General features: G+C 46.1%; 1 protein-coding gene across 2 annotated transcripts in view; it reads right to left on the bottom strand.

The window, feature by feature from the left end:
• caskin2 (CASK interacting protein 2) overlaps positions 1-13,982 on the bottom strand; it is an 80,729-nt gene that overhangs the window by 11,937 nt on the left and 54,810 nt on the right. The window contains exons 4-9 of one of the 2 annotated variants that reach the window (XM_084146576.1): positions 10,701-10,798; positions 10,026-10,171; positions 8,965-9,060; positions 7,055-7,185; positions 1,723-1,831; positions 1,368-1,476 (exon numbers count right to left, since the gene is read on the bottom strand). In XM_084146576.1, coding sequence (XP_084002702.1) covers positions 1,368-1,476; positions 1,723-1,831; positions 7,055-7,185; positions 8,965-9,060; positions 10,026-10,171; positions 10,701-10,798 — 689 coding nt within the window. Of the gene's footprint in view, positions 1-1,367; positions 1,477-1,722; positions 1,832-3,493; positions 3,558-7,054; positions 7,186-8,964; positions 9,061-10,025; positions 10,172-10,700; positions 10,799-13,982 lie in introns of those variants that run through there. The other variant, XM_084146577.1, reaches the window with a different exon arrangement.

Here is a 13,982-nt window from a genome sequence, read left to right on the forward strand (position 1 = left end):
GCTGACTGAGGAACACAAGTGCTCATTATGGCCTGAGTTCCCAGGCTGCTAGAAGCAGATCAAAGACCCAGGCCTGCTGGATTACAGAGGAGATAGCACAAACAGCAGAGGTCCAAAACACTCACACTCTCATGCATGCGCACGTACACAAGGGTGGCACGTACCACACGCACACACAAACGCATAGGTCGCACACACGCACCCACACACACCTAGTCTTTTGGGTGTGTGTGTGTGTGTGTGTGTGTGGGAGCTGATAGGGTTATGTAACCTGTACTCTCTGATGTTAAACACAGCTGCTTGGTGAATTACAGTTTAGAGCATATCATATCCCTCAGTCTCTCCTCTGGGCCGCTCTCGCTATAGGAGCGTCTGCACTGGCTCTGTCTCAGTCTGTCTCCTCTCCCAACACACACAGACACCTCTGAACACTCTGTCCTGCAGAACTCAGAGTCGGTTCACTACACAAAAGGACAAAGAAAGAAATACGCTAGCAGGAATCTATGCTGACATTGTTTCCAAGGAGCACGTGCGCCTAAATTGATTTTCTTTTCAACACACAAATACATTTAGGAGCACAATGACAGTATTTGAGGAAGAGTGTTATGATAAGAAATGACTAAAAGTTCATGAATAAAATATTTTTGTGGTGTTCCATGCTTAAGCAAGTACAATGTACCCTCAAATATTTGAGTCACTTAGGGGAGACAAAAATATTCAGCATATTGACAAAAATATTCATATGTTGGCATGTCTGTCTGTGAGAGATGAGATTCTCCGATGTCCCTTCACTAGCAGTTGAGTTGAGCAAGCTCAAACAAACGACCATTGTAAAACAACCTAGCGTGAGAACAAAATTATATACATAGCCAAGAAACACAAGGACAAAGTCACAATTTAGTAGCCTTTAGGGTAAATTCAACCAACTTCTATGCCTGTGTGCTTCAAAAAATGAATCTTTCAGCACCACTCAGTGCACACAGCGCCCCAGGCACTGTTTCTGCGCCAGGTTGGATATATGGGACTCTACATAGCCTAGACCTTTGTGTGATTAGATACCAGCTATGAAACAAAACGGCCAAAATACTTTGAAAAATGCTACGGCAGCAATTCTTATGCTATAAATCAAAACTCGCACATGTGCTCATACTTGACTTTTTCAGTTTGCTCACATCTAATTTTAGGCGCATATGTGAGTAAAATGGTCGCACTGTACAGCCCTGGTTAGAGGACAATAAAGTAGGAGGGAAACACAGAATGAGAGGTAAAGACTGCCAAAGAATGATACTTCATGGAATAATGTCTTCATTTGTTAACAACCATCTCCTGTCCCAGTGTATTGCAGTGGTGAGTGGTGCTCTGTTCACCTCGTAGGAGCTGCTTGATGTCCTTGCTGGCGTGAGAGGTGGTGAACTGGTTCACAATGTCCAGGGCTGTCTGGTTGTACGTGTTACGGATGTTCACGTCTATACCAGCCTGTCAAAACCACACACAACATTATCGTCAATCAGATATGCACTGAAACACACCAACACACACAATGTTCTCAACTCTAATGCAGTCAACGGCAATTTACTGTACTGTATAGCCAATTCAATAATACACTTCACTTACTCTGGACAATATGTTCCCAACTGTTAGTTGAATGTGGTAGAATAGTGATTGAATCAGACTAGTTAAAGACTAAATGAAGTGAGGTTGATGTCCCTCCAGGTGTCTTACCTCTAGCAGCTGTCTGACCACCTCCGTCTTGCCGTAGAGGGCAGCCTCGTGCAGGGCAGTGCCAGCCTTGGTGGCCCTGTTGATGTCGATGCCCGCTTTCAGCAGCAACCTGAACCAGAGAGGAACAACACAATACTACTTTAGTACAACTTCAAGTTTACAAGTTAACTCCAGGGTGAATTGTAAAGGTTTCTGCGAGGCAGAGCCATGGATGGAGCCAGCAGGACCAGATGCCAGGACAGTACAGTACATGTTGTGTATGGCACCGTAGCTAGTCTGCTCAACATCCCACATCACATCAACTCACTGAGGTGCCAGGGGGGAATTCACACTGCACAAACACACACACAGATATCACATGCAAATGCAGACACACACTCACATATCCTGGTATTAGACAAGTTAGGCTTTAGAATATTAGCGGGAATGTCAGCGCTCTTCTGGGAATGTACAGCATGGAATGTTTGTGAGAGTGGCAGGAGAGGTATATTCACACACACACACGCAAACGCACACATAGCACACACACACACTGGGCGAGGGGAAGTGGGCATGCACACACGCCCATATGCAAAATAGTTTGGTAACTAACTACCACAAACCCATAACCCCTGTCTGTCTTTCCATGGCATTCCTGCTTATCAACCATACCATCTCACAATGACCTCTGTCACAATCACACCATCTATCTATAGTAACCCAAAATAACAAGACTGATTCAGACAGTGACAGTGACTTGCATCATCAGTTTGCCTCACCACTCGCTTTAGTAAATAAGGCAAGAATCTAACAAGAAGTCGCTTAGAGACAGGGAGACAGGGAGAGAAAGAGAGGGATTTTTGGGGCTCAGTTGCAGAGCAGAGAGCGATGACTCAGAAGACTGAGCCCTGGGAGAGGGGCCGTGCTGGGGACAAAGAGAGGGGAGAGAGAGACAGAGAGAGAGAGAGAGAGAGAGAGAGAGAGAGAGAGAGGAGAGAGAGAGAGAGAGAGAGAGATGAGAGAGAGAGAGAGAGAGGAGAAGAGAAGAGAGCGAAGAGACAGAGAGAGAGAGAGAGAGAGGAGAGAGAGAGACAGAGAAGAGAGAGAGAGAGAGAGACAGAGAGAGAGAGAGAGAGAGAGAGAGAGACAGAGAGAGAGAGAGACAGAGAGAGAGAGAGAGAAAGAGAGAAGAGGAGAGACAGAGAGACGAGACAGAGAGAGAGAGAGAGAGAGAGAGAGAGAGAGCCAGAGAGAGACAGAGAGATAGAAACAGGGAGAGGAAGAATACAACCTCCCTTACTTGAACTTCATTATTCTCATCCTGTTACAGATACTGTGCTTCAGCTGCATATATCTTCCCTCTCCCTATCTCTCTCACTCTCTCTCCTCTCTCCCCATCTCTCACACTCTCTCCCCCTCTCCCCATCTCTCTCACTCTCTCTCCCCCCTCTCCCCATCTCTCTCACTCTCTCCCCCCTCTCCCCATCTCTCTCACTCTCTCTTCCCCCTCTCCCTATCTCTCTCCTCTCTCCCCATCTCTCACACTCTCTCCACCCCTCTCTCTCACTCTCTCTCCCCCCTCTCCCCATATCTCTCACTCTCTCTCCCCCCTCTCCCCATATCTCTCACTCTCTCTCCCCCCCTCCCCATATCTCTCACTCTCTCTCCGCCCTCTCTCTTACTCTCTCTCCCCCCTCTCCTCATCTCTCTCACCCCAATCTCTCTAACTCTCTCTCCCTCTCTCTGCCCTGCTGCTGCTAAGCTCTGGGTCAGTGTGCTTGTTTCATTTCACCTTAGAAACACAAAGGAGGGCAGGCTCATCAAAGTCTCTCTGTCCCTCTGGTTTGGCTGGGTGCTGAAAGAGAGCGAGAGAGACCTATCCTGTTCTCCTCTCCTCCTTTGGGGCTGCACTGACTCAATAACACATTGTTCATATCCCCCCTTTCATACCTCTATTACATGGATGTCTATGCGAGGCCAAAGTGGTGGAACCATGGGACAGGTTACAGCATGTATTGTGGTGACATAACCGTGTGATTGGACCACAGGGCATTGTTATTAAGACATATGGCCACTATAGACTGGATCCCAGAGATCATTGTGCCGTGGTTGAATACACAGTTTCTGTATTTCATTATCAATTGAAGTTAATGAAAGCCTTGACTGTTCCTTTGGTAAGGTGGTTTGGACCAGGGAGGTGTGTCAGAGAAAAGGCAGACCACCACACCACTAATAGGACTCCTTAACTCTAGAACCGCTAAAACAGTCATTTTGACTGCTCATTAAAATGTATTTATTTATTACCCTGCCATTTAAGTCATGCTCCCCTCCATCCTTGACTTTTCCTAAATAAGTCTCTATATCACACTGTCTGTGTTAGAATCTTAATATCACAAACAGAACTGGAGTTATAACCAGATTTAGGAGGGCATGTCATTTTTAAAAATGGTGTTCCCTCCTTCTCCCGACAGTAGGGCATGCTCCACTCCTTCTACTGACAGTAGGGCATGCTCCACTCCTTCTACTGACAGTAGGGCCTGCTCCACTCCTTCTACTGACAGTAGGGCCTGCTCCACTCCTTCTACTGACAGTAGGGCCTGCTCCACTCCTTCTACTGACAGTAGGGCCTGCTCCACTCCTTCTACTGACAGTAGGGCCTGCTCCACTCCTTCTACTGACAGTAGGGCCTGCTCCACTCCTTCTACTGACAGTAGGGCCTGCTCCACTCCTTCTACTGACAGTAGGGCCTGCTCCACTCCTTCTTCCGACAGTTGAAAGTGCAGTGCCCAGCTGATAATCACCTCGATGATTGCCTCGAAACTGAACCTAAACTATACCGAAACTAATTTCACACATATAACAACCAATAAAATAAATGAAATAAAGTTTGATGGGAGAAAAGGGGGAGAATGGGTGATTTGAGTGGGCTTGTCAATAAGCATTTCACTGTAAGGTCTACACCTGTTGTATTCGGCGCATGTGACAAATACAACTTGACTTAATTTGATGAGCGAGGGGAAGCGAACTATGCATAATTATGTAATCACAAATTGTGAGCCATTCTATTGTATTGATCCATTCTAATTATAATCTTCAAATGGTATGCACCCTAAATCATTCCACTGAATCAAAGCAGTCTTATCAGTCTACTCTGGCCTACTTGAAGTAGGCTACACAGCGAGAACATGCGGAATTGCACATGCTGAACAGCTTTCAATATCTGGGAAAATATCTACATCGGGCAGCAGGTGAGTGAGTGTCGGAGACCTTACATTAGCAAGTGGAGAAATGTCACCATGGACAATTTCTTAACTTCACTGTCATTGGCGAACAATTTGCTTGTAAAGAAAACAAGTCTGGCCTGCACCATGAACAAAGTGAGACGGGAGCTCCCTCCCTCTGCACAAAATAAGGCACCTGCACAGCTGTTGTACTCCACAACGGTGCTGAAGAATGACAAGACAACGGGAACACAAAGAGAAAACTGGAGACTTTTATGCACTACAACCAAACAAAGGTATGTCAGAGTGTGTCAAGCAAGTGAAAGTTATTAAGATTTGTGTCAACTGTTAGGACAATGGATAACAGCTAAATGAAATCCAACTGTTAGGACAATGGATAACAGCTAAATGAAATCCAACTGTTAGGACAATGGATAACAGCTAAATGAAATCCAACTGTTAGGACAATGGATAACAGCTAAATGAAATCCAACTGTTAGGACAATGGATAACAGCTAAATGAAATCCAACTGATGCCACTGTGTGAAGATGCACACAATGTAAACATGAGCTGACAATAATTAACTATTTTTGACTGCTGTCATATCGACACTTTTATCCATTATAATGCCATTATTGCTTTTGCACCGAGTTTCACTATTTATCAAGGCCACTTCACACTATAATGATGTTTAGGCTACTGATGTTTTCATCATTTCACCGCGCGTCTTTTGACCGTGCGTCTTGGTGGTTGGGGTATTTTTATTTTGCAGTTATAAAAAGAAGTTGTTACCGTGTTCCAACACATATACTTTCTGTTTCATAGTTGTAACAAACATTTCTTGAACACTTGAAATTTGGCGTTTTTCTTCTTTTTTTCGTATAGCCTACAGTAACAAAATATGAAAATGCTATTGTGTTATTTGAAATAAAATAAAAAATCATATTCTGATGTTACCCAACGCCTTCATAAACACAACCAAATGATTATTTTTGCAATAGCATATATTAAATATATAAATGACACTGTTAGAATGTTGCAGTCAGAATGACTGCTCATTAGCTTGAAGGTGGGGTCCATCGAGACCCAGCAGTTCTAGTGTTAACTGTCTGGTCCCAACTACTACTGATAGATCAGCAGCCACATCTCACTGGCAGATCTGGGTCACATTGGCAGCACTGCAGCCTCACACCAGAGAGCCTCCCTCTCAGTCTCTCTCTCGGTTTCTCTCCAGTGTCTCTTTCTGCATATCCATCTCTCTCTCTCTCAGGCTAGTGACAGACTGCTGCAGCTGTCAGTGAAACATGGGAACAGGGCTGCAGAGTAGACCCCCTCCTCCTCCTCTTCTCTCTGGCAGGGCTCAGGGTGAGCTGGGTGTCTGGTTCTGGACTGTGCCAGACAGACTCTGATGTAGGTCTCCATGGAGGTACTAGGGGATTGGGGCTGTGGCCCCTGGTGGAGTAGAAATCGGACAGGCTGTTTTATAGCCTCCCAGCTAGTCAGATCAGAGATTGGGGTACTAAGAGTCAGTGTTGAGGAAATATATGGCTAGATCCACTTGAGAGAGAGAAAACACACACCACAGTGTTCCAGAGCGAGGGTGTGGAGACAGAGCCGTGTCTGATGGTTCTTGTCTTGTCCATAGTACAGTGGAGAGGAAGAGGGAGGAGGAGGAGGAGGAGGAGGAGGAGGAGGGGCAGAGGGTATACCCATGGGAACCATTTACTGTCCTGTCGAGTCTCCCTGCACACCAGTTCCAGATCAGTGACTGTGTTAACCCTGTCAGACCCCTGTCCACCTCTACACCTCAGAGGTGTTCAATCACACAGACCTGCACTGACCAACCATGACCAATCATAGCCTTTCATTTAGTATGTGAAAAATGACAGGAATGACAGGCAGAGGAATAAGTCTCATAAGAAAATATCAATCTATCAATGGGTACTGTACACACAAATCAGTATGGGCTGAATCCGAGCCTGAGAAACATGTACACAAATCTGCATTAAAACTTTTGTGAAAATCTTTCATTGACATCAACGCATGATTTATACAACACTATACTACACAATACGAGTTTTGCATACATTTCTCAAGTTCAGATTGTGAAAAACAATAGAAAGTCTCTTACCGGATGATGTCCTTGTGTCCGTTGCGTGCGGCGAGGTGCAGCGGCGTGTTGAAGCCGGAGTCTGTAGGTTCCTTCCTATCACCCTCTAACAGAGCCACCACCATGTTACTGCTCAACAACAGCTGAGCAACCTGAGAGGAGGAGGGAGGTCAAGAAAAAAAGCCATGGAGACAGAAGAGAGGAGAAAGGGAAATTGAAGAACAGAGAGAGAGAGAGAGAGAGAGAGAGAGAGAGACAGATACAGAGAGAGAGAGAGAGAGACAGAGAGACAGAGAGAGAGAAAGAGAGAGAGAAAGAGAGAGAGAGAGAGACAGAGAGAGAGAGACATACAGAGAGAGAGAGAGAGAGAGAGAGATACAGAGAGAGAGAGAGTTCATGTACATTTCATGCACACACACGAGTTTAAAACCTTCAGGAGTTCTGTGATTTGACATGGGAGGCCCCACAGGTGAGTGTGAGGTAATACAGGAGTGATAAGCAACCCCACACATCTGGCCCACACACTGGATGACACCTCAACACTCACTGACTGACTACTGCTGCTGGGAGACTGGTCTGGGACAGAGGACAGCAGGAAAACACACAGGGACAGAGAGGGAAATGAGAGAGAGAAAGGAAGAGTGGAAGGAGAGAGAGAGAAATAGAAATAGGGAGGGGCTCGCCACACCCTGGCACCCCAACACAGCAGCTGATGCCCAAAACACTCCCCACACACACACACTACACTCCACACACACACACTCCACACACAACACACACACACACTACACTCCCCACACACACACACACACACACACACACACACACACACAGGTCATTCCACGGTGGAGCCAGTGTCAGCATTCTAAAGATATCCCATTCTAAATCAATCCTGGGGGACAGTAGTTACAAGCTAACTCTCTCAAGTCTCATTCAACAAACACACAAGCACAAACAAAGCTGCCCAGCAAACCTTTCAGTAACAGGAGCTACAGACCTGCCAATACTTCCTCTCCAGCCCACATCCAGATAAATAAGAATGAAAGACGAGGGGATTTTCCAGCCCAGCATGAGAGGAAAGCAGCGTTCACAATGTGTGTGTGTGTGTGTGTGTGTGTGTGTGTGTGTGTGTGCGTACTATTACTTCACCCTGGCTTGGTTCGGCTTCACACTGTCCTATCCAAACTAAACGCTGCTGCAGCACTATTTGGGACCAGGGACTTTGATTTAGGCAGCGCACAGAGTTTGAAATACACTCACATTGGCTTGGTGGTATTTGAAGGGCTATTGGAACTGATAAATTCACATACAAAGCTATTGTGCGGTCAGGGAGAGAGTTGTTTCTGAAATAGTCAAATTGGTTTAATGATGCAGGCCCAATTGACCATTAAGTCATAGCGACCGAATGTACATTTGAGATGGAGAGTGTGAAAAAATGAGCGTGTGAATGTGTAAGTGAGAAGAAGGAAGCGCGAGGGAGGAAGTTGGTGTGATTGAGTGAGAACAACTGTGCTCGAGGGAGAGAGAAAGAGAGAGAAATGGAGAGGGAGAGAAAGAGAGAAAGAGAGAGAGAAATGGAGAGAGAGAAATAGAGAGAAATGGAGAGAGAGAAATAGAGAGAAATGGAGAGCGAGAAGTAAATGTGCTCTAGTAAGAGAATCAGCATTCTCAAGGATGAGAGAGAGAGACTGAAAGTAAAGAGTGCAGAACTGAGATGTATTTGATGGAAGAGGAGCAGTTGTAACAATGCAGCCCATCCCAGCTCCAGAGGGGTTGTATTTGTCCAGCTGTGACCACTGTGTCTGTCCAGACTAACACAGGCCATGACAGAGTTACATCAGTTACACACTCACAGCAGGCTGCAGCCCCCCTGTCTGTCTCTGTGAGCCTGGGCCAGTGGTGGGGGAGGAAAAACACAAACACAGTCTTACCTTGACTCTACCGAACTCACAGGCCAGGTCTAGGGGGGTCTTCTTGGTTTTGTTGATCAGACAGGGGTTGGACTGGTGCTGCAGCAGCATCTCAGACTGAGAGAGACACAGACAGACAAACAGACAGGGGATCAACACACACAAATATAAAAAAAACACACACACACAGGCATATACACACACTATACATGCAATTACATTTACATTTTAGTCATTTAGCAAACGCTCTTATCCAGAGCGACTTACAGGAGCAATTAGGGTTAAGTGCCTTGCTTAAGGGCACATCGACAGATTTTTCACCTAGTCGGCTCGGGGATTAGAACCAGCGACCTTTCGGTTACTGGCACAACGCTCTTACCCACTAACAAAGACAAGGTCCCTAATCCCCCCTAAACCTGATCACCCTGGACCCCCCCCCCCATCATTACCCCCTCAATCCCCACAAATCCAATCCTCCTCATCCTGCCTCGTGCTTCTCTCTCCCTCTTCTCCCTCTCCAATCCAATCACACCAACATCCCTCTCCTCTCCCTGCTTGCTCCGTACCCCCTCAATCCCTTAAATGCCTGTACCACCAAACACCACCCATCCTACTCTATCCCTGCCATGTCACATCTGTTTTGGGGCTATGGCTGTGATTTGCTGACAGTTTTGTTTACTGTTTAAGACTTAAGTGGACTGACCAAACATGACCACACACATCTAAATCTCAGATAAGTCACCCACAGTAACCCAGTGTCAGTGTAAGCTTTGTGGACAGACACACCAGCCAATCCAGCAGAATGGGGATATTTGTTGACAGTCTGTTTGTTTGTGTTTGTGTGTGTGTGTTTGTGTGTGTGTGTGTGTGTGTGTGTGTGTGTGTGTGTGTGTGTGTGCGTGTGTCTCTGTCTGTCTGTCTGTCTGTCTGTCTGTCTGTCTGTCTGTCTGTCTGTCTGTCTGTCTGTCTGTCTGTCTGTCTGTCTGTCTGTCTGTCTGTCTGTCTGTCTGTCTGTCTGTCTGTCTGTCTGTCTGTCTGTCTGTCTCAGTATGTGTGTTGTGTGTTGTGTGTTGTGTACTGACCACATCATAGTGTCCGTACTGTGCGGCCAGGTGCAGGGGGATGTGTCCATCCTGTGAGACCCCATTGACTCCAGCTCCGGCCCTCAGCAGCGTAAGAACAGAGTCAGCCTTGCCCTGCCACGCTGCATAGTGGAGCGGACGCATACCTGCAGGAGGCAGCACACAGGACATCTATGGTCATATACAGTACACATATAAACAAACACAATAGAGACAGACAGACAGTGAGTGACAGACAGAAGTACCGGTAGACATTTTTGGGTTATCCATATGAAAGCTGATATTAAATCACAAGACAATGTTCCACAGATAGAACTAATAGAATGTACCAGCTGATATACAGTAGAATTACAGACAATGTGTGCGTCACTAATAAAAACATCACAGATAATATTCATTAAAGGCAAGTATTTTTGTACTGTGGCACATGTTGCTAACTGGTCTGAGATCTGGATGTACCAGCTAACATGAAATCTCAAGACAATGTGTGCAACTGATAGAAAACATCAGAGATAATATCTGTGCTGACTGAGATGATCTCACTGAGACCTGTGTTAGCTGTTTTGCTAGCTGATCTGAGAGCAGTGATAGTGCTTTGTCTCTCACTGAGGACTGTTGTTAGCTGTTTTGCTAGCTGATCTGAGAGCAGGTGATAGACAGTGCTGTGTGTCTCACCGTTCCTGTCCTTGATGTCCACAGTGGCCTGAGCCTCCAGCAGCACAGACAGCAGGTCTGTAGTTCCGGTCAGAGCAGCATGGTGGAGGGCTGAGAACCTGAGGACAACAACACACAGAAAGATGACAGAGGCATATAGTACAGAGGCTCAAAGACAATGGAGAAGAGGAGATGGGAAGGTGACGTTTGGAGAGATATAGTTCAGTACAGACATAGTATAGTTGAGTGAAAGACACAATTGAGAGAGCATTGGGATTGTTTGGCAATGGGGATGCTTAGAGGCCAATGGCATTGCTTGTGTCTTTCACCAGTAAACAACCCACCACTGGCACCCACCCAGACAGACACAGAGAGAGAGAGACAGTACTCTTCCATCAGCCAATAACAGACCACAGCCCTGGGCTGTTAGTCACACACTCATCCTCTCACTGGTGAGGATTCAATTAAAGTCTGCATGTGATCTGATCGTAAAATGAATGGAAAACACATCTTCAATATGTAGAAAGAGGCCACAACATAAAGCAAAGCCAGGCCCAGCCAGAACCCTGCTCTGGGCTGTGGGCTGAGGGCTGTGTTATTGGGCAGGCCTGTACTGTAGTGTAGAAGCCAGCCAGCCAGTAGTCTAGGATTCACTAGACACCAGGAGACATGAATAACAGGAAAGATAATGGAGCTGGAGGCTTTGGCTCAATCAAGACCAGACTCCCTCTATCCTCATCCACACAGTCTCTCACCCTCCTCCCCTTCTCTTTCAGTGTTGTTCAGCTTTATCTGTTTTGGGGAGAAAGGGAGGGGGTATGGGGGTAGTAAATACTAAATAAAAGCCCCCAAACTATGGGAGGGAGGATTTGCCATCCTACCATCATGTTTTATGAGTGCCATGATGTGTGTGTCGGGGCATGCCAACACACAGTGTGGCCTTCAGAGGTGACTCAGCTCAGAGGGGAAGAAGGACTCAACTCATTAGGGTGGTGAGTAACAGTCCTGCCTCCACCACCACCGTCGAGTCCAAACACCACAGATATAAATCTCCCCTCTCACACAGACACACACACACACACACATGCAGGTCCAGGCCGTTGCCACAGCCTGCAGCCACCACCGTCCACATGGAGAGGCGAGAGGGAGGAAGCTGCCAGTCAGAACATAATATACTGTACGTGTGGTTACAGCACCTAACCATAAATAACCAGAACAGAGACACGAGAGACGGTCTGTACTATAGAGAGACGGTCTGTACTATAGAGAGACGGTCTGTACTATAGAGAGACACGGTCTGTACTATAGAGAGACACGGTCTGTACTATAGAGAGACGGTCTGTACTATAGAGAGACACGGTCTGTACAATAGAGAGACGGTCTGTACTATAGAGAGACGGTCTGTACTATAGAGAGACGGTCTGTACTATAGAGAGACACGGTCTGTACTATAGAGACGGTCTGTACTATAGAGAGACACGGTCTGTACTATAGAGAGACGGTCTGTACTATAGAGAGACGGTCTGTACTATAGAGAGACGGTCTGTACTATAGAGAGACGGTCTGTACTATAGAGAGACACGGTCTGTACTATAGAGAGACGGTCTGTACTATAGAGAGACACGGTCTGTACTATAGAGAGACGGTCTGTACTATAGAGAGACACGGTCTGTACTGTAGAGAGACACGGTCTGTACTGTAGAGAGACGGTCTGTACTATAGAGAGACGGTCTGTATAATAGAGACAGTCTGTACTATAGAGATACAGTCTGTACTATAAAGAGACGGTCTGTAGTATAGAGAGACGGTCTGTACTATAGAGAGACGGTCTGTACTATAGAGAGACACGGTCTGTACTATAGAGAGACACGGTCTGTACTATAGAGAGACGGTCTGTACTATAGAGAGACACGGTCTGTACTATAGAGATACGGTCTGTACTATAGAGATACGGTCTGTACTATAGAGAGACGGTCTGTACTATAGAGAGACATGGTCTGTACTATAGAGAGACACGGCCTGTACTATAGAGAGACGGTCTGTACTATAGAGAGACACAGTCTGTACTATAGAGAGACGGTTTGTACTATAGAGAGACACGGTCTGTACTATAGAGAGACGGTCTGTACTATAGAGAGACATGGTCTGTACTATAGAGAGACGTCTGTACTATAGAGAGACGGTCTGTACTATAGAGAGACGGTCTGTACTATAGAGAGACGGTCTGTACTATAGAGAGACACTGTCTGTACTATAGAGAGACACGGTCTGTACTATAGAGAGACGGTCTGTACTATAGAGAGACGGTCTGTACTATAGAGAGACACGGTCTGTACTATAGAGAGACGGTCTGTACTATAGAGAGACACGGTCTGTACTATAGAGAGACGGTCTGTACTATAGAGAGACACGGTCTGTACTATAGAGAGACGGTCTGTACTATAGAGAGACGGTCTGTACTATAGAGAGACGTCTGTACTATAGAGAGACGGTCTGTACTATAGAGAGACGGTCTGTACTATAGAGAGACACGGTCTGTACTATAGAGAGACGGTCTGTACTATAGAGAGACACGGTCTGTACTATAGAGAGACGGTCTGTACTATAGAGAGACACGGTCTGTACTATAGAGAGACGGTCTGTACTATAGAGAGACATGGTCTGTACTATAGAGAGACGTCTGTACTATAGAGATACGGTCTGTACTATAGAGAGACGGTCTGTACTATAGAGAGACGGTCTGTACTATAGAGAGACGGTCTGTACTATAGAGAGACGGTCTGTACTATAGAGAGACGGTCTGTACTATAGAGAGACGGTCTGTACTATAGAGAGACACGGTCTGTACTATAGAGAGACGGTCTGTACTATAGAGAGACACGGTCTGTACTATAGAGAGACGGTCTGTACTATAGAGAGACGGTCTGTACTATAGAGACACGGTCTGTACTATAGAGAGACACGGTCTGTACTATAGAGAGACGGTCTGTACTATAGAGATACGGTCTGTACTATAGAGAGACACGGTCTGTACTATAGAGAGACGGTCTGTACTATAGAGAGACGGTCTGTACTATAGAGAGACGGTCTGTACTATAGAGAGACGGTCTGTACTATAGAGAGACGGTCTGTACTATAGAGAGACGGTCTGTACTATAGAGAGACACGTTCTGTACTATAGAGAGACACGGTCTGTACTATAGAGAGACACGGTCTGTACTATAGAGAGACGGTCTGTACTATAGAGAGACACGGTCTGTACTATAGAGAGACACGGTCTGTACTATAGAGAGACGGTCTGTA

The sequence above is a fragment of the Coregonus lavaretus genome (genome assembly GCF_964263955.1).
Source record: "Coregonus lavaretus genome assembly, chromosome: 2".
In the NCBI taxonomy this organism is placed as follows: Eukaryota; Metazoa; Chordata; class Actinopteri; order Salmoniformes; family Salmonidae; genus Coregonus; species Coregonus lavaretus.